Source organism: Carassius auratus, chromosome 4, assembly GCF_003368295.1.
Source record: "Carassius auratus strain Wakin chromosome 4, ASM336829v1, whole genome shotgun sequence".
Taxonomy (NCBI): domain Eukaryota; kingdom Metazoa; phylum Chordata; class Actinopteri; order Cypriniformes; family Cyprinidae; genus Carassius; species Carassius auratus.
In genome coordinates, this window is record NC_039246.1 from 19,047,389 (window position 1) to 19,070,956 (window position 23,568).

At 39.0% G+C, this 23,568-nt stretch overlaps 1 protein-coding gene across 1 annotated transcript in view; it reads right to left on the reverse strand.

Annotated features, from left to right (window-relative positions):
- Window positions 1-22,534, reverse strand: part of LOC113061669 (thyrotropin-releasing hormone-degrading ectoenzyme-like) — a 40,833-nt gene extending 18,299 nt beyond the window's left edge. The window contains exons 1-5 of the mRNA XM_026230986.1: window positions 22,351-22,534; window positions 15,267-15,355; window positions 11,567-11,700; window positions 11,367-11,422; window positions 2,199-2,346 (exon numbers count right to left, since the gene is read on the reverse strand). Coding sequence (XP_026086771.1) covers window positions 2,199-2,346; window positions 11,367-11,422; window positions 11,567-11,700; window positions 15,267-15,355; window positions 22,351-22,496 — 573 coding nt within the window. The 5' untranslated portion in view covers window positions 22,497-22,534. The remainder of the gene's footprint in view (window positions 1-2,198; window positions 2,347-11,366; window positions 11,423-11,566; window positions 11,701-15,266; window positions 15,356-22,350) is intronic.
- Window positions 22,535-23,568: the final 1,034 nt, after the last annotated feature.

Below are 23,568 nucleotides of genomic sequence, written 5' to 3' on the forward strand. Positions count from 1 at the left end.
GACTGCTCTCCTTCATGCCCTCTTAGTGAGACGAGTGAATGATCACAATTAGACCCTGCTATGCCACAATTCAATCCTTAACACTTACACGGATAAAATAACATAAAGGCTTGTAAAGGACATTGTTTTTCATAATGTAGTGGACCTACAGCTGATCAGGTGCTTGCAGCTTGTCAAGCTGTTACTACAGCAATTGAGTGACGTATTCTTATTTTGCCAACTACTTACTCTCAGTTTGATGATTAGTGATGCTGTGTGTGTGAATGGGCCAAAATACACTAGCCAGCACACACACAAACACAGAGGGGTTTGGTCTGGCAGGTTGAAACACCTGGGGCCGGTTGCACCAGCTGGACGTACCCTCGGTTGTAAGACTAGGTTGGATGAAAAATGCGATTTCAGTTGTGAATAGAATTTATACCCGCTGCACCATCTCGGTGTAGTGCTATGTCTGAGATTAAATCTTACGCCTAGTAAGAGGTAGGTGTAAAGTGAAAAGTCATGATTTGCTTGGACATTATTCATTTTTAGGATTCATGTCTGTTAGCTATTTATTACTGCAGACTTGAACTGTAACGTTTATGGTCTTTTCAGGCAGGATAAATGTTAGCAATCATGAAGCTCGGTGGAGACTATAGCCTAGCACAATGTCGACATTGAATACAAAATATATTTCTGTCAAACGTAATAATTGTGCAGTAGAAAATTACATATGAACTAGGATTATTAAAAGAAACTGAACCATTTGACATCTTGCTTGGAAGGACAGTGTAAATGCTTCGAAATATTTAACGTCTTTATTTGCATTCATTATTTGTAGCGTGCCTGCCATCCAATAATCACAATAAGTTTAGTGCATTGTTACTTTTAATCAGAAACAATCGATCAGCTTTCAAATTCTGTAAATTTTATCCCAAAATGCAAACTATAAACGTGTTTATTTCAGCCACAGAAAGACAGCAAAACACAATATGTCACGTAAAGTCACAATTAACTCAGGAAACACATTCATTGTACATAAACTTGATAGTTAGCTATATATATATATTTAAAAAATAACTTTAGAAAGAAGCATTGTATTACATTTATTATATTTTACTTCACCTTGATGAAATCTGTCATGGAAGTGCTGGGAGACTTCAGATATAAAAACGCGGACTTGTTAGGAAATGTTTACTCAATGAAATCATGGCGCGATGGCTTCACTTATATTATGTCTTGAGCATTTCAGTTATATATTAGTAGTTGTAGCCATTGCGGCGTGAACATCGTCTCAGCTATGTCTATAACTGCGGTAGACTGTGTCGGCGTGGACATGCATTGTCTGCGTCAGGCGTAGTTGCACCTGATCGTAGTTTCAGTTGGTGCAGCAGGTGAAAATATTTATCGTAATGTGGGGCGTTGAAAAGCCCAGTGTAGAGATTATACCCAGCTTTTTTACGTCTAGCTGGTTTAACCGGCCCCTGGTCACATGACTGAAGGCTCCTGATTAATCTGCTCCAGCTGTTTCCTGTCTTGCATTACATCCTAAACATCTGCTCTGTCTCACAGTAAACACAATGATGGAGAGAAATAGAGAGAAGAAGCTATTTAATTATCACACTCTCACAGCCGACACTTAAGGGTCGTCCATTACAGAGGAGGGGAAGAAATGACTCATGCGCACAGAGGGATTGTGGGTAGGCGTTTGAGTGATATTCCAAATAACAAAGTAATAAATGAATATGAAAGCAGGTAAGATGGAAACAGAGAAAGTGTCACATTAGGCTGCGTTCAGAATGGAATACTAGCACACTGCATACTGCGCAGTACACACTGAATTCTGCATAGTATATTTCAAAACATAAAAATGCTTATAGTGCTTTTTCAATAGCATAGTGTGTACTGTAGAAACAGTATGAGTAGAATGGTAGTATGCTATTCTGAACATTGCCAAGGAAACACAAGCAATGGTGAATATTTGACATTTTTTATATGATTTTAATATGTATGAGTTATAAAATTCTGCAGCAAAGAGGTATTGTGACTGGAAACATTTCTGGACTGCTGTTTTGGATGATGATCAGAGGAAGTTTTGAGTTCGATCTGTCTGCCGGTGAGTCGAGTCATCTGAGACGTGCTGCTAGATATCCGCCGTGTCTTTCTTATTGCGCTAGTCAAGGTTAAAATACAGCAAACTGATCTGAGATCAGACTCACACTGAACAGGCTGTGGTCTTCAGTGCGGTCCAGGAGTTTGTCCAGCTGGTAAAGAGCTCGACTAGCAGCGTGCCACGGCAGAAACTCAGTCTCCTGAGACAAATATGAGATCATCTGCAGGGGGACGTTTTGGGGCAAATACCCTGCTCTAGAGAGAGAGAGAGAGAAAAAAAGGAAAGCATGAGGATCAGACACATATTTCCATATTTGCATATTTCCCCCTTCGGAAGACACATCGTTAACACTGGATTACAAACAGTTAATTTGGTTCATCATTATTCATTTAGAAAAACTGCCAGGCATTGTGTCTTGTGTTTCGAGTAATAATTTGCTATAAGAAAAAAAAAATAGCATATTAAAATAGCTTCAAATGTCTTTTCCTCTTTCCCCTCAGCCTTTTTAGAAACACTTACAGTACAATCCTCCCACGAGAACAGAACAAGAGAAAGGTGGCCAATATCCTTAGACCAAAATACAAGAAATTTGAGACTTTCCACAAGTCATTGAATATAAAGAACTTTTTCTAGCAAGCACAGTGTCACTACTATATTATGCAGCCTCTTAGAACACCATAGCAAGACCAGCATTGTCACTAGCATTGTTTTCAAGTATATTATGTGTGTGTGCTGTGTTATTTTATGTTTATTAGAGTGTTCTGCTGTTAGCTTGTCAGTTGTGTCTAAGTGCACTTCACATGAGCAGTGCTAATGTGTTTGCCGCTTTTGCGTTCCAACCCAGGCTCTTTGGGAAAACATTACTGACGCGATCTTTAGGTAAAAGAATAGTATGTTGATTCTTGTGCGTTTTGTGACACTTTAAAAGTGAAATTTCCAGTTAAATTTGCATGGAAAGCAATAAACATTGGGTAAAACTTTAGTATAAGGGACGAGTATCACTAGTTCCTTATTAGCATACCCTTTATTAATATGTTGGCTGTTTATTAGTACTTATAAGGCACATATTCTGCATGAGCATATTCTATAACCCTAATACTACCCAACACCTAAACTTATCATCTACCTTACTAACTATCGACAAGCAGCAAATTAGGAGTTTATTGAGACAAAAGTCATAATTAATGGTTTGTTAATAGTCAGAAATAAATGTGACTAGTGGTAATTCCAGCTGAAAACCGCAGTCAAATGTATGTATGATGAACCTTGGTTGTCTCTTTCAATTTCTCAATTTCATGCAGGGCACATAAGTGATCCGAATCTGAGGTCAGGCGAAAAAGGAAGTGACCAGACTTGAAAACGGACTCATTAAATACTGGAGGACAGATTCACCCAACACACATTTAATTGGAACATTAATCACAGTTACTCACCGACACCCACTGTTAGCCAAGGAGGTTTTTAACATTTCCAGATAAACTGATTTGCATTCGCATTAGCAGGAGACAATTGAGGATGTTAAGAAAAAAAAAAAACGATTTCCATGTCTCCAGGGGGAAAAAAAATTAAGAATTGTAAATGTGTTTACAGCATCAAGAAAGGTGAATATATACCATATGATTAGGACGAGTTTTATCTCAAGGCGTTCAAAGAGGTTTGCATCCAGAGCAATGTTTCTTCCTTTAAACAGCGTGTTATTATATTAGAAAAAGATGGAGAGTTTTCAAATGTACTTTAATATGTGAAGTTCAGGGATTAATGGTCCTTCAAATTTTAATATGAAGTCAAATTTTCCTATTATACACGGTAATGGAAAAGCTCAATTGTATTTAAAAATATTCAGAAAATTAGAGTTTAGAAATGCTTTATTTGACTGACACTAGCGTTTACGACAGTCTTATAGCTTTATAGATGTTAGGAGTAATTGACTCCAGACTGTTGAATTATTTGCAGTTAATGCAAATCCAAAGCAGTAGCTTTTACACCTCAGGCATGTATTAATTTTCAATAATTCAACAGTCTTCAGTCAATAATTCTACGTTTATTGCGATTACCACATGTACATGTGTTTATCTCCAAATATTTTCAGAGTTTTTTTCTTAAGCATGTGTAAACCATTCATGTAAGGCATTGATTGTGCATTTTGATTAGAAACCGGATCAACAGCAACAGCTGTGTGGTTATAGAAATTAAATCCAAACCACTGTGTCAGTCAAACAGAATAAAGCATTAGACTGTGGTCTAATGAGCAATAATTGTATTAAAATAAACAATTAATCAGCCTCTAATGATGCCAAGGCACTTGAAACACTGTCATTCTTTCACATTGATTACAAGGAAATATTTAATGTATATCTCTTTACTGATGTGCACACTAATATGAAGGATACAGTTTTCAGACTGAGCCAAGAGCTTAATCACATCGCTTGTGCATTAATTATATTGTGTTTCTCTTTAGCGTGAATGATGGCTGGTAGACGACACAAATCTCATTTTGTCACATAGACATAGATAGATAGATGGATAGATAGATAGACTGGAGGCCATTCAGTTCCTCCCTTTCATAAAACTCTCCTTTCTCCCTTGTATTTTTGAATTATTCAGATTTCTTGTCGAAGGTCGGAGGGAAAATGTTCATAAAATATAAACGCAACATTATCATAAAACTGTCATGAGGCATTGAAGTTTCGCTGCTATTAGTGAGCACAGTAATGAATGAGTTGATCACTTTTACGCTTCAGGAACGTGCTAGTAGACACAAGCTCAGAGAAACATGTGTTGCATTGCAAGAAGGCCATCTATCATTGATAACAGCACTGCTGAAGAACAGCAAGGTAAAATAAAACAGAGTCTGTGGCTCTTTAAAATTGCCTGACATCATTAATTTTCAATGAGGACGAGTGATGTCTGGCAACATGAACGTCAGCGACCATTGGAGAATTGAAAGAAACTCTAAAATTCAAATGGATTTCTAATTCATGAGTATATAAAGAGTAACATAACAGTCTCCTAAATAAATCATTGACTTTCTAAATTGGTCTGTAATTGTAGCTCATTTAGGCAGAGCTGTAGCAGAGCATTTCAAACAGGCCTATTAAGAAGCTTCATCACTGAGACTCAGAGTCAAATGAGATCACACTATGGGCATGACAAATATTGTGTCAAAGGGGGAAGTATCTGAAAAAGTTGAAAATATGCACCATTCTTTAACTTGCTCTCACTGTGGTGTGAGAAATGACAGAACTGTCGACAGGAGTTATGATGTTTTACAAAGGTCACAAACAATCATTGTCTCTCCATGGCAACAATCTGCTGATGATGCTAATATTAGGTTAGAAAGAGATCAGCCTTTCTATGAAAGTTCAGAGCACAGTGTGTCAACAAAAGTAGCTGGCATTCACAGTAACGACAGTGAGCTCTTAATAGCAACTGTTAATTGTTTTGATTTAGTTTAATAGAACTTAATAAATTAAACTACATTCATAAACTGCTGTTAACACTATAATTTGCTGAAAAAAAACATGGATTGTGTTTTGATGCGACTGTGAATCACATGTAAAATATTATGTTAATATAATATTAAATGTCTTAATATTATTGCAGATAATGACAACCTATTTTTCTTGCTACTATAGTATGCTGCAATATATAGTAATGAAAATCTTGTCACTATGTTTTTTTATTATTAAATCAACATTAAGTAGATCCAAGTACAGTAGATACAATGCATATCTACAAAAATGTATAATACAAAAAGTATAATTCCTATTATATTATATTATATTATATTATATTATATTATATTATATTATATTATATTATATTATATTATATTATATTATATTATATTATATTATATTCTTGTCAGAACTATGGACTTTTGGTTCAGAAAAAACTATGTTTTTTTCTGAAGCCTACACCCACCCTGAAATTCCTCCTCCTGCAGGAGCAGGAAGAGGATTCGCTAGAGGGTTTCTGGTCATAGCCCATCTTACCAGCTAACCGGACGTAGCACTCTGCTCGTTCTATGAAGCAAGCCTCAACACTGTGTGAAAAGCGCCGTTGTCTTAAGATGGCCCTCGAGCAGATTCCTCCACATTCGTGGAGTTGATTCTGGCGAGAAACAGATCGCCATTCACCATTGGCCCCTAGGAGAATCTTGCCGAATCCACTCCAGCCCCAGTACCCAGCCCACCATCTCCCCACAGTGTGGAGCATCAGCCCGAGCCCACCGATAACCAATGAGTCAGTGCAATGCCTGCTCCTAGAATGTGTCCTCCAATGCCTGCTCCTAGAATGTGTCCTCCAATGCCTCCTCCTAGAATGTGTCCTCCAGTGTAAGCTCCTAGAATGTGTCCTCCAGTGTAAGCTCCTAGAATGTGTCCTCCTGTGCCTGCTCCTAGAATGTGTCCTCCAGTGTAAGCTCCTAGAATGTGTCCTCCAGTGTAAGCTCCTAGAATGTGTCCTCCTGTGCCTGCTCCTAGAATGTGTCCTCCAGTGTAAGCTCCTAGAATGTGTCCTCCTGTGCCTGCTCCTAGAATGTGTCCTCCAGTGTAAGCTCCTAGAATGTGTCCTCCAGTGCCTGCTCCTAGAATGTGTCCTCCAGTGTAAGCTCCTAGAATGTGCCCTCCAGTGGCCGCTCCTCAGAAATGTCCCCCCTCCCACCCGCTCCTGCTTCCTCCACCACTGTTATCTGGCCCCTCTGCTCACCCTCAGTCTACCATCTATGCTGTATGAGCCCCGCAGGATTGCCATCCTCCAGCGTCGCTGTGGTCTGAGTCTCCTTCAAATCCAGCCTCCAAGGCCCAGACTCCACTTCAGCCCGTAGTCCCAGCGGCTCCACCTCGGCTACTAGCTTCCTCGCCTCCACCGTTAACCATCAGTCCATCAGCTGCACTGGGCTCCCTCGTCCCTCCAGCTCCACCTTGGTTGGGCGTTGACCTGCCATTCCCTCTGGACTCCTCTCCACTTGCTGTGCCTAGTCACTCCGTCCCACCAGCTCCTTTGGGCTCCTTCCTTCCACCAGCTCCACCTTGGTCCTCAGTCGCTCTGGCTCCGTCAAGGATCTCTGGATCTCCGCCTCAGTCGCCAGAACCCTTGGCTCCACCATGGCCCCCTGCATCCTCGCCATCCCCCTAGTTCGATGGCTCTCCATCTCCACCTCTGGCTCCTGCTCCGCCACTGTTGGCCTGCCCCCTGCAGTTGGCAGCCATACCTCCTCCATGGCTCCACCGACGGCTCCACCTTGGACAGTCATTATAGCTGTGGCCTGGGTCCAGCTGGACTCCTCCTGCTCCAAGCTCCTACTGTCTCCTCCATGGCTCCCTCCCTCCATCGTCTTTCTCTGCCGACCCCATCCTGGGTCTCTCTCGTCCACCTATGCCTCCTCCCAAGCTCCCACCTATGCCTCCTCCGGTTGTTGCCTACGGTGTGAGGACGCACCTTCCGGGAGGAGGGTGAAATGTCAGAACAATGGACTTGTCTGTGTGCTTTTTCCCATGACCCAGTTTCTTGATTCTTCTTGGCTCTGTGTTCCTTCTTGCAGCATGGCATGACAATTATATTATTATAAATTTAATACAGGTTGAAATATGACCCAAACAGTTTTTATAGTTTTTGTGATATGACACAAAACCCCATAGAGCTGCTGCTCCAGAAAATATTTATAAATACTTTAAAGGTATTTTGGTCACACTTTATTTTAAATAGTCTCACTATTAATTAACTATTTTATAAGAGTTTTACCTTGTTAATAGTTACTGAGGTAGGTGTTAAGGTGGGGTAGAATCAGAGGATCTAAAATATGTCAATGCAAATAATGCATTAATATGTGCTTTATAAGTACTAATAAACAGCCATTATGCTTGTAATATGTAAGTGAGTGTAATAAAGTAGTGAGAATACCAGTATTTTAATGAAAGATGCTAAAGCTTCACATGTAACCTAATTATTAATAATGCACTTTAAATATGATATTTATTCTTAGGCTTCACTAACACCATCTTTCTACTCATAAATCGATCCAGTAATCATAATAAAGGCTGACTGAGTTCTGTGAGGAAGTATTGATCTGTGAGTGACTCCCATGAGCACCAGGGGCATTTAATTATGTAACATCACCGAAGGCAGTAGCGCCCGTTCAGTTTCCTTAGTCATATGAACACTCTTCATCATCCCTGTGATTTACAGAGAAATGAGACATTTTACACATTGTGATTAATGATGATGCTGGTTTTAATATGCAGGCTGGCATTTTCACTTCTCAACTAAGTAAAAGCCAATAACCACCTCGACAGATCTGGGCCCTGAGGCTGAACAAGACATCCTGTTAACATCCGCTCTTTTATTAATTAGAATTAAATGTAAACAAAAGCAGAGAGAAACAATATGTACAAACAAAAGGATTTGCCTTCAAGTCCTGTTAAAGGGTTCACCCGAGAATGAAAATGTGTCTTCTACTCCTCCTCAAAGCATCCTAGGTGTATGTGACTTTCCGATTTCAGAATAATCTAATCGAAGTCATATTAAAAACTGTCCTTGCTCTTCCAAGCCTTTCAATGGGGTAAGTGGGTGTTTGTTGTCAACAGTTCAGAAGACGTAAAATAAAGTGCGCACATCTGTAATAAAACGTCCCTCACATGACTCCGGGGAGTGAATAAAGTACCCCTGCAGTGAATTAATGTATTTTTGCAGGATAAATATCCAGATTTCAAATGTAATAAACACTTTTTTCTCCCTTCTGCTGACTGTTGGGAACTTGAAATCATGCAGGCGGAAGATGGAAGACATATGCGTCGCTATAAACTAACCCTTTAAGTTTCAATTATCCAGAAGCCAAGCCTAATAAATTGACTTAATTAATATGACGTACCACAACGCAGGGGAACAAGTTTCCATTCTCGGCCCAACGTGATTTCAATAAACACACGTTTCTCTGCAGGTTAGTCGTTAGTTGACTGAATTGTCATACTTAGGAAACATCTGTAGCCAAAAACACAATCCTCCACATGCCTGTGAAACCCCTGTCTAGCTCGACGTGAGCCATAAAGCACCAGCAGATGAACTTGTCACTTCAGTTTGATGAACAGCATGGATAATGCTAGCAGAGCATCTGGCAGCTTCCTCAGTTAGTTTGGTGAAAGAATAAAAATAACTGTTCTGTAAAACGAATCAAATTCACAATCTTTACAAACCACATCTACAGTAAATACCAACCTGCCCTCCAACCAATACGCTTGTATAGGTCGTTTGTCCAAATCCCTGAAATACGACCCATCAGAGCGTATACTACAATTGTGCCCCTATCAGCAACAGGATGTTTTCATATTAATGTTTTGCACTCTTTTATTTGTGCTATAATTTGGGTTCTGTGTAGCACAGTTGGTAAAGCATTGCATTATATGACTATATGTAATCATGCGATTTTGGGTTCCATCCCAAAGAACACACATTCTCATAAAATGTATATGCTCTATAAATCATAATTTTGCATGATTTCTGTGAGGGGTAGTTTTAGGGGTGGGGTTAGGTGTCTCATTCGAGTGAATAAGCCACCTAGTAAAATATGTGAAAATTACTGTGAGATTAGTGTAAAAAGTCAGCACATTCCATTTATATAAATGCGCATTTTGATTGGTAATGACGTTACACGTCACGACAGACGCAACACAATACTGTCATTATTTTTTACAATTGCTAGAGGGCGCTTAACTTTAAAACGTAAATATAGGTCGTAATAAGGTGCTTGCACAATCAACCTATATGTTTTTTTTGTTGTTGTTGTTGTTGACAGGCTCATAAATGCACACCATTCATTGTTTAATATAGTCCATCAGTGATGCTAAAACATTGTTTTGGCTGACGACTGATTCCAGCTGCCAGCGATCGAAATTTCCTTCATTAAGCAGAATGAGTAAGAGTTTTTGTATTAAACAGAGAGGACCTTAGGGAGAGCAGTGGTTCCTGGAGGGACTAATGGCAGCTTGGCATTATCTTCTGGCATTACCTTTATCGTTCTGTCTCTTCCTCTTACATTAATTGATGTTCATGAGTTTCCAGCTACTGATGAAGCTCTGGAGGATTGACACAATGAGGGAGCAGTGGAAAGGCGTAGACACAGAGGTTTTTCCTCGCTTTCTTATTATCCGCTATTGCAGTAACGGCTCAATAGTCTCAGTGCAGGTTTCATTCTGATGAGCTAAAGGTTTTTTTTTTCTTCAGTAATGCCTTCAGGCTAAAGGAGAAAAGGGAATTACAGTACAAGAACTGCATCTGTCATTAATGAACGTCTTACTGAAGTTGACTGGATCACGCTTTTCTTTACTATTGTGATGGACAGCTTTTTCAAGATGCTTTCAGGCTGACCAAAAAAAATAAAAAATCTGTGTTGCCTTTAAGATTTAGGTCTTTCCAAATGCCAAGTGCAAAATATACTGTGTTTTTTATTTTAAAAAAAAGGTATACAAAATTTAACTAAAAAAAATGAAACAGAAGAAATTAAACAAAAAATTATAATATTTTTTGTTAATGATGCCAAATGGCTAATAATTTCTGACTAAGTACTTAGATTCAACTGCTGGTGTAATTAGACAAAAGTTAATGCATCATGCAAAGATTAATATCGTATCATATTTTGCAAACTGCTTGATGCATTCCTACAGCTGGTGAATATGACATGATCATGTTAAATGTGATTCATCTGGCATTAGTAGATCAAATATATGAACATTGTCTGGTGATGCTATTTTAATCAGCTTGGAGGGTGTTATGAATGCACAACCACAGCTTTGCAACACTTTGATTTTCATACAGATTTGTTAATCATGATGTAACCTTTTGAAATCCCAGGATTGATTCACACTGTTCTCTTCTGTATCTTTCACTCATTGCGAGCCCCTGTTTTGATGACTGACTGACATCTATGAAAAATCTTCCAGTATAATCAAAAGCTTGTTAGGGGAAATCAGGTTTTAGAAATTATTGATTCATCTATTCAGTGTTATTCAGAAATAAAGGCTATTATTATTATTATTTTTTAAATCCAGAATTGGTGGTTCAACGTGGTTTTATACTCCGAGTTTTTTCCTCACTGGTAGGTGAATGAGCCCTTGAAATAATGCGACAGTCACTCTGACAATAAAAAGCAGCACACAAATAAAGCTGAATTAGACTGAATAGTCCAGCGCTTCTCTGCAGGGCTGTGAAGGAGGTTAAATGGATCTGTAGTGCAGGTTTCAGGCTCTGAATGACTCTGTGTGTAACAAACAGAACCCACCTTGCCAAGTTGAAGACGTCATCAATCAGACCAGCCCTGTTGCCCACTGAGATGATCTGCCGGCAGAGAACAAGCAGAGACATTTATAATGCAGCAGGAACCATGCAGGAGAGACAGAAGTGATGAGGAGGATGAGGAAAAGGAAGGATTGTGACAGAAAAGAGAACTCAAAAGATGATGGACTGACAGAGAAAGTTTACCGTTGGGTTGGTCATCAGCTGTTGAATGAGAAGTCTCCAGTTGTGAAGGTCGTAGTTCACTCTGAAGTAGCCCGTTTGATTGATGTTGCCCAGCAACCACGTCTCGCTGCCCACGTGACCCACTCTGTGCGTCTCTATAAATACACAAGTGAAAAAAAGAGCATAAAACAAACGTTTAATGACACTTCTGACAGCTCACTGTAGCTTGACTCACACGCATATGAGCAGAAACACACTGCGCCAAATGACATCCAGACACTCAAAGACAGATGTGAATATCATTAGACAACAGAAAGTAAAGAATCAAAATATATTTCTAATGAAATATTACAGAAAATAAAACAAGCTGTTCACTGTGGTTCATATAGACTGATATATTCTGCCTGACAGTGAACTCAAAAAGCTTTTTATTCATATCAATGTTTAAACTTTTTAGCGCATCTTTGGAATGAACTCATAAAGCAGTCCTGCATGAAAATATACATGAAGAAACAATGCATTCAGCATTTCGTAATGCACAACATCTGTAATCTAATGTGTTTGCCACATTCTCATCTTGTAATGTTTCAGCCAGACCTTGTGCTTTTTCATGGATAACAAATGCACTGGTTAAGTGCTTTCGAGCACTCATGGACTCAATGCATTTGAAGTGTATCATGATCCAGGGAGCATCCAAGCATCAGCGGGCAGATTGCAAGAGTCAGGCAGTGAGTTAATGCATATAAATAGGGCCTCTGTTACAGTCTCTGTTTCTCTGTCTCAGCTGCTGTGGATCTGCATTGTAACCCTGATGAGGGCTGTTTTTGAGCTAAAAATGGAGGCTGTTTAATGGTCTCACAATCAGAGAAACTCTGAGCTCTGAGTCACATGGATCACTTCCAGACCAAATTCAATTCTGGCTCTTGGAATTTGACTCGCTGTGGCTCCATCCGAAGAAAATCCACCTCGTTCTCCCAATGGAGAGGAAAGGAATGGAACAGAATTGAATTTAATGATGGTGGACGTGGAGCTGCTGCATGAATGTGTGACTCAGAGATGAATAGTTTGATGGATGTGTTGTAAAAGAAAATGTACATGAAAGCACTGAATTAGTCAAATTTAATGTGGAAATCCAATTAAATTTGTACTTTTATCAGTAATTTTATGTGTCACTGGTTAATAAAACATCAGATGTGGACTTCATAGGTCAACACTCTGACATTCAATTACCTGTTCAGATCTAAAAATATGCTTAAGAGAATTCAATTCATATTTACAGTGACTTTATTTTTTTATTAATCTTGCTAATTAAAATCTTTGTAGATTTTTTTCAGGGATGATAAAAATGCCAGGGTATACTAACAACAAAATGGAAGAAAAGCCTTATTAAAAGAATTTAGTTCTTTAAATACTTTATTTTTTATCTCCAATCATTTATCTTGTTGCTGTAACAAGGAGTCAGAGACGTCTGTATCCATATGCAGTACTTTATTTACAGAATGGTGAAATAGGCAATTATCAGAGGACGACGTCAGGTATGTACGGGGATATCCAAAATCAGATCCAGTAACAAGCAGAGATGTATAAAGTACTAGAGACCCATACTTGAGTAAAAGTACAAGTGCTCTATCAAAAAAGTGACTTGAGTAGAAGTTGAAGTGCTCTTTAAGCACCACACTTAAGTAGAAGTACTAAAGTATTCAAAAACTTTTGTACTTAAGTATTGCAAGTAGTCTATTTTAAAATGTACTACTCAAGTACTGAAAGTAAACGTAGAAGTATTGTCTTATGTAGCTATTAAAGAAAGTAAGTTAGTCAAAAGTTTTTGCTATTTCAAATTATTAACCTAAAGGACAATCACAATTCCTTTGACTGTAACTTCTTGTAAACAAAAATGGTTACTAGGGTTAGTTAGCCCAATTTGCAAAATTATGTCATTAATAACTTACCCTCATGTTGTTTCAAACCCGTAAGACATCAGAGGGTCATTTAGAATTTTTTGAAGCATCAAAAATACATTTTGGTCCAAAAATAGCAAAAACTATGACTTTATTCAGCATTGTCTTCTCTTCCGTGTCTGTTGTAAGACAGTTAAAAACAAAGCAGTTTGTGATATCCGGTTTGCGAACGAATCATTCGATGTAACCGGATCTTTTTGAAACCGTTCACCAAATCGAACTGAATCGTTTTAAATGGTTCGCGTCTCCAATACGCATAAATCCACAGATGAATTAAGCTGTTAACTTGTTTAATGTGTCTGACACTCCCTCTGAGTTCAAACAAACCAATATCCCGGAGTAATTCATTGACTCAAACAGTACACTGACTGAACTGCTGTGAAGAGAGAACTGAAGATGAACATCGAGCGGCTCGTTCACGAGTCAAGAACCGTTTCTGTCAGACGAGTCCGATTCATGAAACGAGGAGCTGATGATACTGCGCATGTGTGATTCTGTGTTAATGTTATGAGCCCAGGTGCAGTCAACGCCAATGACGCCATTGCGTCGAGCGCAAAAGAATCGGTGAACTGTTTTCTTCAACTGGTTTATTGAATCGAACTGTCAGAAAGAACTAACGTTACTGGTCATCCGAGAACCGATGCAACAGGTTCTTGACTCGTGAACGAGTCATTATCTGGCTCGGCTCGGTGTTCATTTCTCTCTTCACAGCAGTTCAGTCAGCATGCGCAGTCTTCTTAATTGCTTGATTCGCTCAATGATGTGCCAGCAGTTCTGGCAGTGGTTTGTAATGGAATGATTCGTAACATTCTTATAATTGTAACGAGTAACGATGCAGCACATAAAAGAAATATCGGAGTAAAAGTATTAAACTCAGCGAAAATATGTACTGAAGTAAAAGTGGAAGTAGGAGAAAAAAATAATACTCTAGTAAAGTACAGATACCGCCTTTTAGTACTTAAGTACAGTAGTGAAGTAGTTCTACTTCGTTACTATACATCTCTGGTAACAAGCAGAGGTCGGGGCAGGCAGTAGAGAATCACAGTCGGTATAAACAATCCAAGATCAGAGACGGAAGGAACAAACATATGGAAAACGATCGGAAATGCCAGACAGAACTAATAACGCATTCTCATCCCAAGGCGTCATATACTGACACTTTTGACATTTTCGTCAACATCCCAATCACATGGCACCCTCTAGCGTCAATATTAGACGCAGATTATGGGTTAGCGTTAGGGTTAGACCGCTAGGGGCCTTCTGGCCCATATTTATCTGCGTCTAATATTTATGCTAGAGGGTGCCATGTGTGTAGGATTTTGACGAAATGTCAAAAGTGTCAGTATATGATGCCTTGGGATGAGAATGGCCTGGAACTAAACAAGACTTCGCACTTATTGAGAGTCCAAACACAGTTTATATATGGGAATGGTAATGGGGAACACCTGGTTGTTATTAGCCCTAAGCACAGGATTATGGGAAATGTAGTTGGGAATGGAAATAGACACCAAATGCAATAGTCCTGAGTGAAGTGCCCTCTGTTGGAGCTCATGGGCACTGATGATCATCACAGCTGATGATCATGACAGTTGTGATGGCCTCATCGTATTTTGCATATAATTCATGACATTTGTAAAAACTACTTGTTACCTTGAAAAACATATTTTGAAACAAAATATTAAGATGGACACTCATGTGTATTCAATGTGTTATTACTTTTTATCTTGCGGTTGCATTGAAAACACAATTAGAATAATTGTTACCTGTTTTATTGGAAACCCAGATGATGGTCTCTGTTGATATGTGACTGGAGTTTCCCACTGCGAGCGTCAGCGGTATTTGCCACTGGAAGCTGAAATGAGACAAAGAGAGAAATAAGAGCTGAAACGCTTCTATTTGATCTCAGGGTTTAAATGTCACTGCCCCAGATACATACTGTATGATGCGCATAATCTCACACATATGGACTCCCACGACTTAATGGGATTGTGGAATATATTTGTGCTATTTCCTCTCTGTCTCAGCACCAGCAGGCAATGTGACAAAATCCGAAATATCATATGATTGTGAAGCTAAAAGTAAGCCCAGCAGTGTCAAAGCTCAAAGAAATCAGCTTTCATTCTTTCCCAGAGTGCTTTGCTATCCCTCTATCACACACACACAGCTGTGTATCACTCATCACCGGATCGCTGTCATGTTCTGTGTCGCCACCTCATTTTGATGTCGATTCATCTGTGAGTGTGTGCTTTCGTGTGTTAGTGTGTGTATGAACATCCCTAGGTATGAGTGCACATCCAGTAAAAGCCTGTCTGACAGCTGTCACAACGGACGGCTGGTCCTCTTTCAGCTGTCAGAATGGCTGACACACAGGTGGACGTGGTCTGCTCTCTGCCAGCGTAAATTACCCCAGACGACAACAACATAGCAGAGCCGACCAACAGCAATAAATACTGTAACATTACCAGATCTAATGCAAGACAGAATCATTTGAACATGCTCCAAACATCATATTTTAAATTTACTTTAACAATGCTCCCCCTTCCTCAACAAAGCTATTTTATTGACTGAGAAACGTTTTTATAAGTAGAGAACGACAGGGGTAAAGGTGCACCAGGGGAAGAATATGTATGTATATAAATACATAACAATGTATTTAATGAATAAAAGTAAACTGGAGTATTTAATGTATCAAAATATAATATGGAGCCATATTTGTTGAAGTGATTGTTATAAACAAGTATTAACTTTGTTATTATGCAAAGCATATTACTTTAGTTAGAGATTTGTATCAGTAATACTGGGGGCCTTTTGTCCCATGCTGGTGAGCCTTTTAGCCCAAACAAAACAAACTATTTTATGATATCTTTTCCCATGAAATATATCGTTAAATAAAAAGCTGCAATCGATCACTATGGCAGCAGTGAAAAGCACATTTCCCTTAAGGTGTGCCATTAGTCCAATTTTACGCTCTTCAGTGCCTGATAAGAAATAATAGAATAACACATAATGGTATTTTCATTCTTAATAATGAAAATATGTTAATGAATGTCTTTAAAATGACATATCACATCATATTAAAGTTAAAATGCTTAAAACAATACATCTTTCTATGATTTCAGTTTGTCTTAGCATGTGAACAGTTTAGCTTACTCTCTTGGCTTACCACTACATGCCTTCAGTTAGCAACGTTGCTTAGCACACTGCTAACTGCTAAACTAAGCTTTCTTCATTAGCTGAAACAAGACGTTGTGATAAGCAATGTTTTATCTTGAGGCAACATGCTAACAAAAATACCCAGAACATCTTAGCAAATACATAGGAGCACCCTGTCAACCATCACAGCAGAGTAGCATCTTAGCAGTGAACTTTACACAGGCACGCACCGCATTTTCTTCATAAAATGTCAAACTTTAGTCATCTAAAATGAAAAGAGCAGCCTGGATTATTTGGTGACATCAGTCTCGGCTGTGGAGAATAGGTTGGATCATTAAGGATTTGTGTCAGTTGGAAAACTGACAGGAATGGACAAAATCCTTTCAGGCTGCTGGTGACTCACCTCAAATCATTCATAACCTGACCTGCATTATGTAATGTTCTTAATTATGTCTGAATAAGCCTAAATGAGGATTCTGTGTGACTGAAACTAGACAATAGAACAATAATGGCAACTTTTAATTTCAGCAGAAACAGCTGTAAACGGCAGACTGAAAGTTTACAGTATATCAAACTATAGCACAGTCAGGAAGAAATAATGCATAAGAAGAAACAATATGATCCTGCTGGGAAACAGTATTTAAACGTGTATGTTTGTAAGGGCACTATAGAGACAGATTCTGTGCTAGACGAGCGCTGATAGCAATACTTATGAATTTCAGTGATAATAGAAGCATCTGCTTGTGTTCAGATGAAACCACTCACTGGTACATTTACATAAAACTCTGTTCATCAGTGGGATTGAACAAGAGAAGATAGCAAAAGAAAATTAAAGTTCTCCACAGGCTGGTAATTTGGTGGCTGATGTTTATGTTCATTTATGGAAGCGTCTGTTATCGTCATCATTATTTACATCCCTCAGGAGCTTTGAGTTATGGCCCAGAGCTTTAGCTAAAACACGAATCAAGATTTGAGTCTTTGTAGAAGATGGGTACAATCATCTTATTATTTTTATGAAAAGAAGCAATGTTGGTTAGCTAAGGGTTCAGATGCACTTAATGGACAAGAATATATGAATAAAAGCAAAAAATGTATAAATATATATATATTTACAATTCCTACGTCTTCAACATTTTATCACCACTGCAAAAGAGTAACAGCTACGATGTGTCTACATTTAAAATTCACTGTGATTAACCAGCATCCTCTCTCTCTCTTCTTCATTGGTTGTGAGGTCTCAGTCTCACTGTCTCTTAGTGTGGGCGTGATAATATCTCAGGCTCTCTTTAGGGACGGCTGGCTTTTGCAGTCTGTAATGAGCCACTGGTGGCTTTTGTGGCTCAACATGTGCGATAGATCCTCAAAACACTTTTATCCAACCCCAGCTGCACAGAAGAGAGGAAAAAACACAAGTGTCTTCTTTTGAAACCTTCCATGGATTCACAGATGCTGGGTTTTTTGTTGAGCTTGAGCTTCTTGTGTTCATTTTTCAATGTCTATACTTGCTTTAATTCATCCAGCAATGTTTTGAAACCACTGAGACCATGAAGAACTGGACAGAAGAAGATGAAGATGCTCTGCTGGATGAGTTATAGAAGAAAGACTGGGATTTGTTGGATATTGAGGAAATATATTGAACCTGCAGAGAGCAACATGCAGCTAAACAAAGAGATGGTGGTGGATTTCTGAAACACCAGGGATTCATTCAGTTGTAAAATGTGGAGGTGGTGAAGTCTAATAATTACTTGGGAATTTACTTGAACTGACCCATTTACACCTCATATTATTAAAGTGATCCAATCACAAGTGATCAGACTTGAATATAGGTAAAAAATGGGATCTAATTTAATCGCTTATTGCATTTGTAGCAAAAGTGCTAACATATCTTAAAGCAATCTGAAATATTTTGTATTATTTATATTATTTTAAACATTGCTGCTGTCTATTTATCCCTCCAACGAAAGACAGTCTAGATCTACAGATTTTTCTACTTTATTCATGTGCACAGTGGTGTTCAAACTGATGAATGTTTCATTGCATTTCAGAGGTGTGTGTTTGCACTATTCACTGTCTAGACACATTCCAATGATGTCAATTGAATACATTAGCACACTGCATAACGTTTCCAACTCTAAAATGATTAACTATAAAGTGAGTGTATATATAGTACTGTGTATATGCTCTGTATTATTGCAGTGATGTCAAATTTATCCTCAAGGATCACTGAAGCATCTTACTAGAGTAAGGAAATTGTCTTAACACTGTAACACTACTATGTTAAATTTTTATTGCCAGAATTGCTATGATATCCTTTTATTGTTGGTATCTGATCATCATCACGTGACATTGAAAATCCAGTCAGAAGTTAGTTTGACACAGTTACACGCCAGCCTCAAGCAGACCTACACATACCTGCAAAATAAGACTCTATAAAGGCGGGCATACACGTTGCGAATCCTGATGGTCAGAAGATTGTATATCCCCGCACACGTCACGAGTGAGTTTATCTGAAAACTCTACGAACGATATGTGATATACGACATTCGATTTCCGAAGCAATCTCATGAAGTTTTGCCAAAAACATGGAGTCCGAGGAAGAGATAGCTTTTTTCGTGGCAGTAATTCTTGCAAAAGAATAAAAAAGAAAAGAAAAAGAAGTGCATGGCAAAAGAGTTTGGCTGAAGAGCACAGAAAGGACTTTCTTTCCTTAAAAAACAGCATGAGGTAAGTGTATCTGTGTGCGCATGCTTTGATGTGATCGTGGAAGATATGGGAAAGTATACAACCAAAGCCATAGCGTGTTATGCAAGTTTGTGCATATAGTAACGTTGTTTCCTACTTTCTTAGTTTTCTGGTCAACTTCAGATAGATCAACAAATCGGCTAGTTCAACCGCACTGTGCACTGTCGTGCACATCGGCTCGTAATTCCTTTCACATTATACGAGCCCCGACCATACGAGCATACACGATTTCCACAGGATTGAAAAAAAAAATCGCATATGAACTTGTACGACAACAAAAATCGCAATGTGTACGCCCACCTTAAGTCACAGATCCACCTGCAAATTAATTCACAAGTGTAACTTCACGTCCCCATTACAGTCAAGCAGCCCGCAATACGAAAATTATTTTGTGCCTTCAAGTGCTAATAAGTTGTTTATATTCTCTACAACATCACCTCATCATAAAACCTGTGCTGTGAAAATGCAAGTAGTCAGGTAATACACGAGTGCGAAGGTGTTAATGAAGGAACAGTTCAACTTCAGACTGAAAATAAGCAGAAGATCTGAAAACTATCTTAGGTGCGCCAAAAGGTCCTTTGATGAGGTGAGGTGTGTTGAAGTACATTGTCAATATTTTAAACATAAACTTACACCCACGTTCTACCTTATAACTTAATACTGAGGTTTTATAATGAGGACGAAAACTGTGGCCCTGCATAACTGTTTTTATAAGTATTTTTTTATATACCTGTATATATGTTGTATAGGCTAACTGCTAATATGCTAACAAGCTGATTAATGATCTGCTTAGCTGTAGCTGTGAGCTATGTGACAATTCAAACAAATATTTAGCATTAAATATAACTGACAAGATCTCTACAGCACCCTTTGTTTTAAAACGTTTAACATGTAATACAATGTAGTTGCAGTTTTTAGAATGATAGCATGCTAGACTCCAATTGTATAGTAATAGCATAACATGTTTTTGTTTTTTTTTACAAACTAAAGGATGTCAAAATGAATTACTGTAGTAATAAAAAAAAACAGACCAAAGATGATATCAGTACAGCTGAAGCTGTATTTTACCCAAAAAGATTTCTTTAATGCACATTTGAGAGAGGAGATTAATTTGCATTTCCTATCAAGTGTAGCTGGATTATGAAGCTGCTTTGACAGAATATCAAAGTGCAGCAAAAAGCCAGCATGGTTTTTGAGTAAAACAGAGAGAAATAAATGTCATTTTCTGTGGTTTTCTCTGGAGTTTTGACCTCAGTTGGACTGTGGACCCTCTATGAACTTTAATGAGATGGCAGTGGACATGAAACACACTGAAGGGGCGTGAAATACAGGAAACTGACCTTCTCTGTTTTCCTTTTGTTGCTGCCAATGTTTCTGTCAGCAGATTTTGCTAGGCTGGCTTAAAACCTCAAGTGAGGTGTTACACTGCATTTACAAAGGTGCCAAATCCCCCTGCATTCTGGCAGGTTGTCTGGTACTCAGCTGAAACCCCGCATGAGGGGCAAAGCAAGAAAGAGCCTTTGCTATTGATTCCTCAGAGCAGTTCTGCTTCTGAACGCCTCTGCAGAAGACCTCCACACACAGAAAACACGCTCATGTAGGAGGAGACGTTCAAAGGAAGGTGGATTTGTCTGCTCTGAACAAATGAACTCCGGAAAGAAGTGAGCATACAGATTTCTACCTGTATGTTTCATATGTATTACACCAGATGGCTTGATGTGGAGAGTTAGCCTAGCCGCGTAAAAGCAAGGAGTCTTTGATTATTTGCAAATGATAAATCAGATGATTTCATGATGACAGAAATGATGCTTAAGCCTCACTAGTTGTATTATTCTCTCCTATTTCTATGCAATAGATTGCATTTTAACCACCTTTAGTCCAAAAAATAGATTACATGCTACGAGCTCAGGAGCTCATTCTCAAATTGCAGGTGTTTGGCGCTTATATTGTTCTCAAATTAAGAAACTGTGTCACTTTCTAAATGGCAATACTGCCTAACAACACACTCAAACTGACAGTACAGCATTAAAATTCAATTCTTGACTCAATTCTTGTGCTGCTAACAGTGCCTGATCCAAAACAAAAGGAGGATTTCTAAAACGGATCAGAGGCAGTATTGAATTATTCATCTCACTCTAACGAAGAATTAAACTAATCTATCTGCCAGTGACACACGCAGTTTTCCATGACAATGCAGACGGGTGCCAAAACAGCATGTGGCGGTGACGGGTTAGCATGGGTCGCTAATAATAAATGAAATGCTCAGTTAATAGCAGCTTGATAGCTTCTGTGTGTTGTGAGATGATTCATGGAAATAGAATTGTGTTATTCCTTACGGTCCTGCTAAAAAACATCTTGAGCCAGCCTTATATAGTTTGCTGGTTTTAGCTGAATGGCTGGTGAAAACCAACAAAACTATTGTATGGTGGTTAAATTGGTTTTTCTTATCAGGAGCAATAAAGGCAGATATCTAAAGGTATGCTAAGAAATAAACTGTTCACATCCCTCAGATAAGCGAGGAAATTCTTTGGGTCTTCATGCTGTTGTTGGGCGCTAGGCTAGTCTTTAGCTGTCTTGCTGTGCTTATAATCTCCAGATGGTCTATTATTCCGTATTTCTTCCAAAATAACTTAATATTTAATCTAATTTGTAATCAAAATAGTTTATTTTTCTTGTCAACTGCAGAACTTCTAAGATATTTTCTCTGTTTGAGCTTGATCTAATCACAGGAAACTTTCAGTAAATTCTGGGAGGAGAATCACAGTCTGTGGGCTTTTTACGTTATTCAGCATTGCAGTGTTTGGCAAACGTACAGGCCTCTGCTCCAAATATTATCATGCATTTTCTACAACGATGTATGAGCTCATGGAGAATCAATGTCTATGGGTCAGTTGACTGATGGTGTTTCATTTTCAAGTAACAACCTTTCACGACGGACATATGGCAGTCTACCTTTTGTTGAACAGCTCAGGATTCTGGATCTTGGCGTCGGTGTCATAGACAAAGTGCTCTTGTGAGATGGTGACACTGTTGTCAAGACTGTCATTCTTGCTGATGGTGACGACAGGGTAACCCATCTGCAGCGTCCAGCGGTCCATGACCTGCGTGATGTTGATGTCCTTTCCCTCCCGCTGCATGGCCTGTGACACAATATATATACACATCAGAATACATCAAACATATACGGATTGGAAAAGTAAAAGGTGCCAAGCATATAGATAGTGTCTGAAAGTGCAAGAGTATTGAGTTTTGTTGCCTTATATTAGTTATGTAGGTTATGGTCAGAGGTGTAAACATTTGAGTACTGTACTACTTAAAGGGGGGTGAAATGCTATTTCTTGCATACTGAGTTTTCAAAAATTAAGTTGTACGTTTGAAGGAGTATTTCTGTTCCAAAAATACTCCTTCCGGTTTGCCACAAGTTTCGGAAAGTTTTTTTTCGAGTATGGCTCTGTGTGACGTTAGATGGAGCGGAATTTCCTTATATGGATCCTAAGGGCACGTCTACCGGAAGAGCGCACGCTCCCGTATAGCAGAGCAATGAGAGGCTGAGCACACTGATCAGAGCGAGAGCGTCTCGAAATGTCACAAAAGAAGTGTGTTTTTGGTTGCCAGGGCAAGACAACCCTGCACGGATTACCAAAGACAAAAACAGCATTAAGGGACCAGTGGACGGAGTTTATTTTTACAGAGCATCAACAGAGTTGTGCAAGTCTTTTTGTTTGTTCCCTGCATTTCAAAGATGCTTGTTTTACAAACAAATAGTTTGACGACGGATTTGCATATCGTTTATTTCTTAAGGATGATGCAATCGCAACGAAAAAGGGTCATGATCGTGTGTTGGAACCGCAGGCGGTGAGTAAAACTGCTTCAAATATCTCTGCCTCCTTGTTAGTGCGTCCGCCTCCCATACCGGAGACCCGGGTTCGAGCTCCGCTCGGAGCGAGTCATTGTTGCTGCTGCTCTCGTTCAGTTTCAGCCTCGGGATCTGATTCTGGATCATAAATAAACGGCTGAATCTGACTGTTAGCCATGGTTTGTTTTGGATGATGGTTTTGTCCTCACGATAATGTCACAGCTTCGAAACGCTCTCAACGCAAAAGCCTACTGGCGCTCGTGATTTTTTAGCTCCGCCCACATGTCACCCCTTCTGTCGGTCGTGTTTTTCCG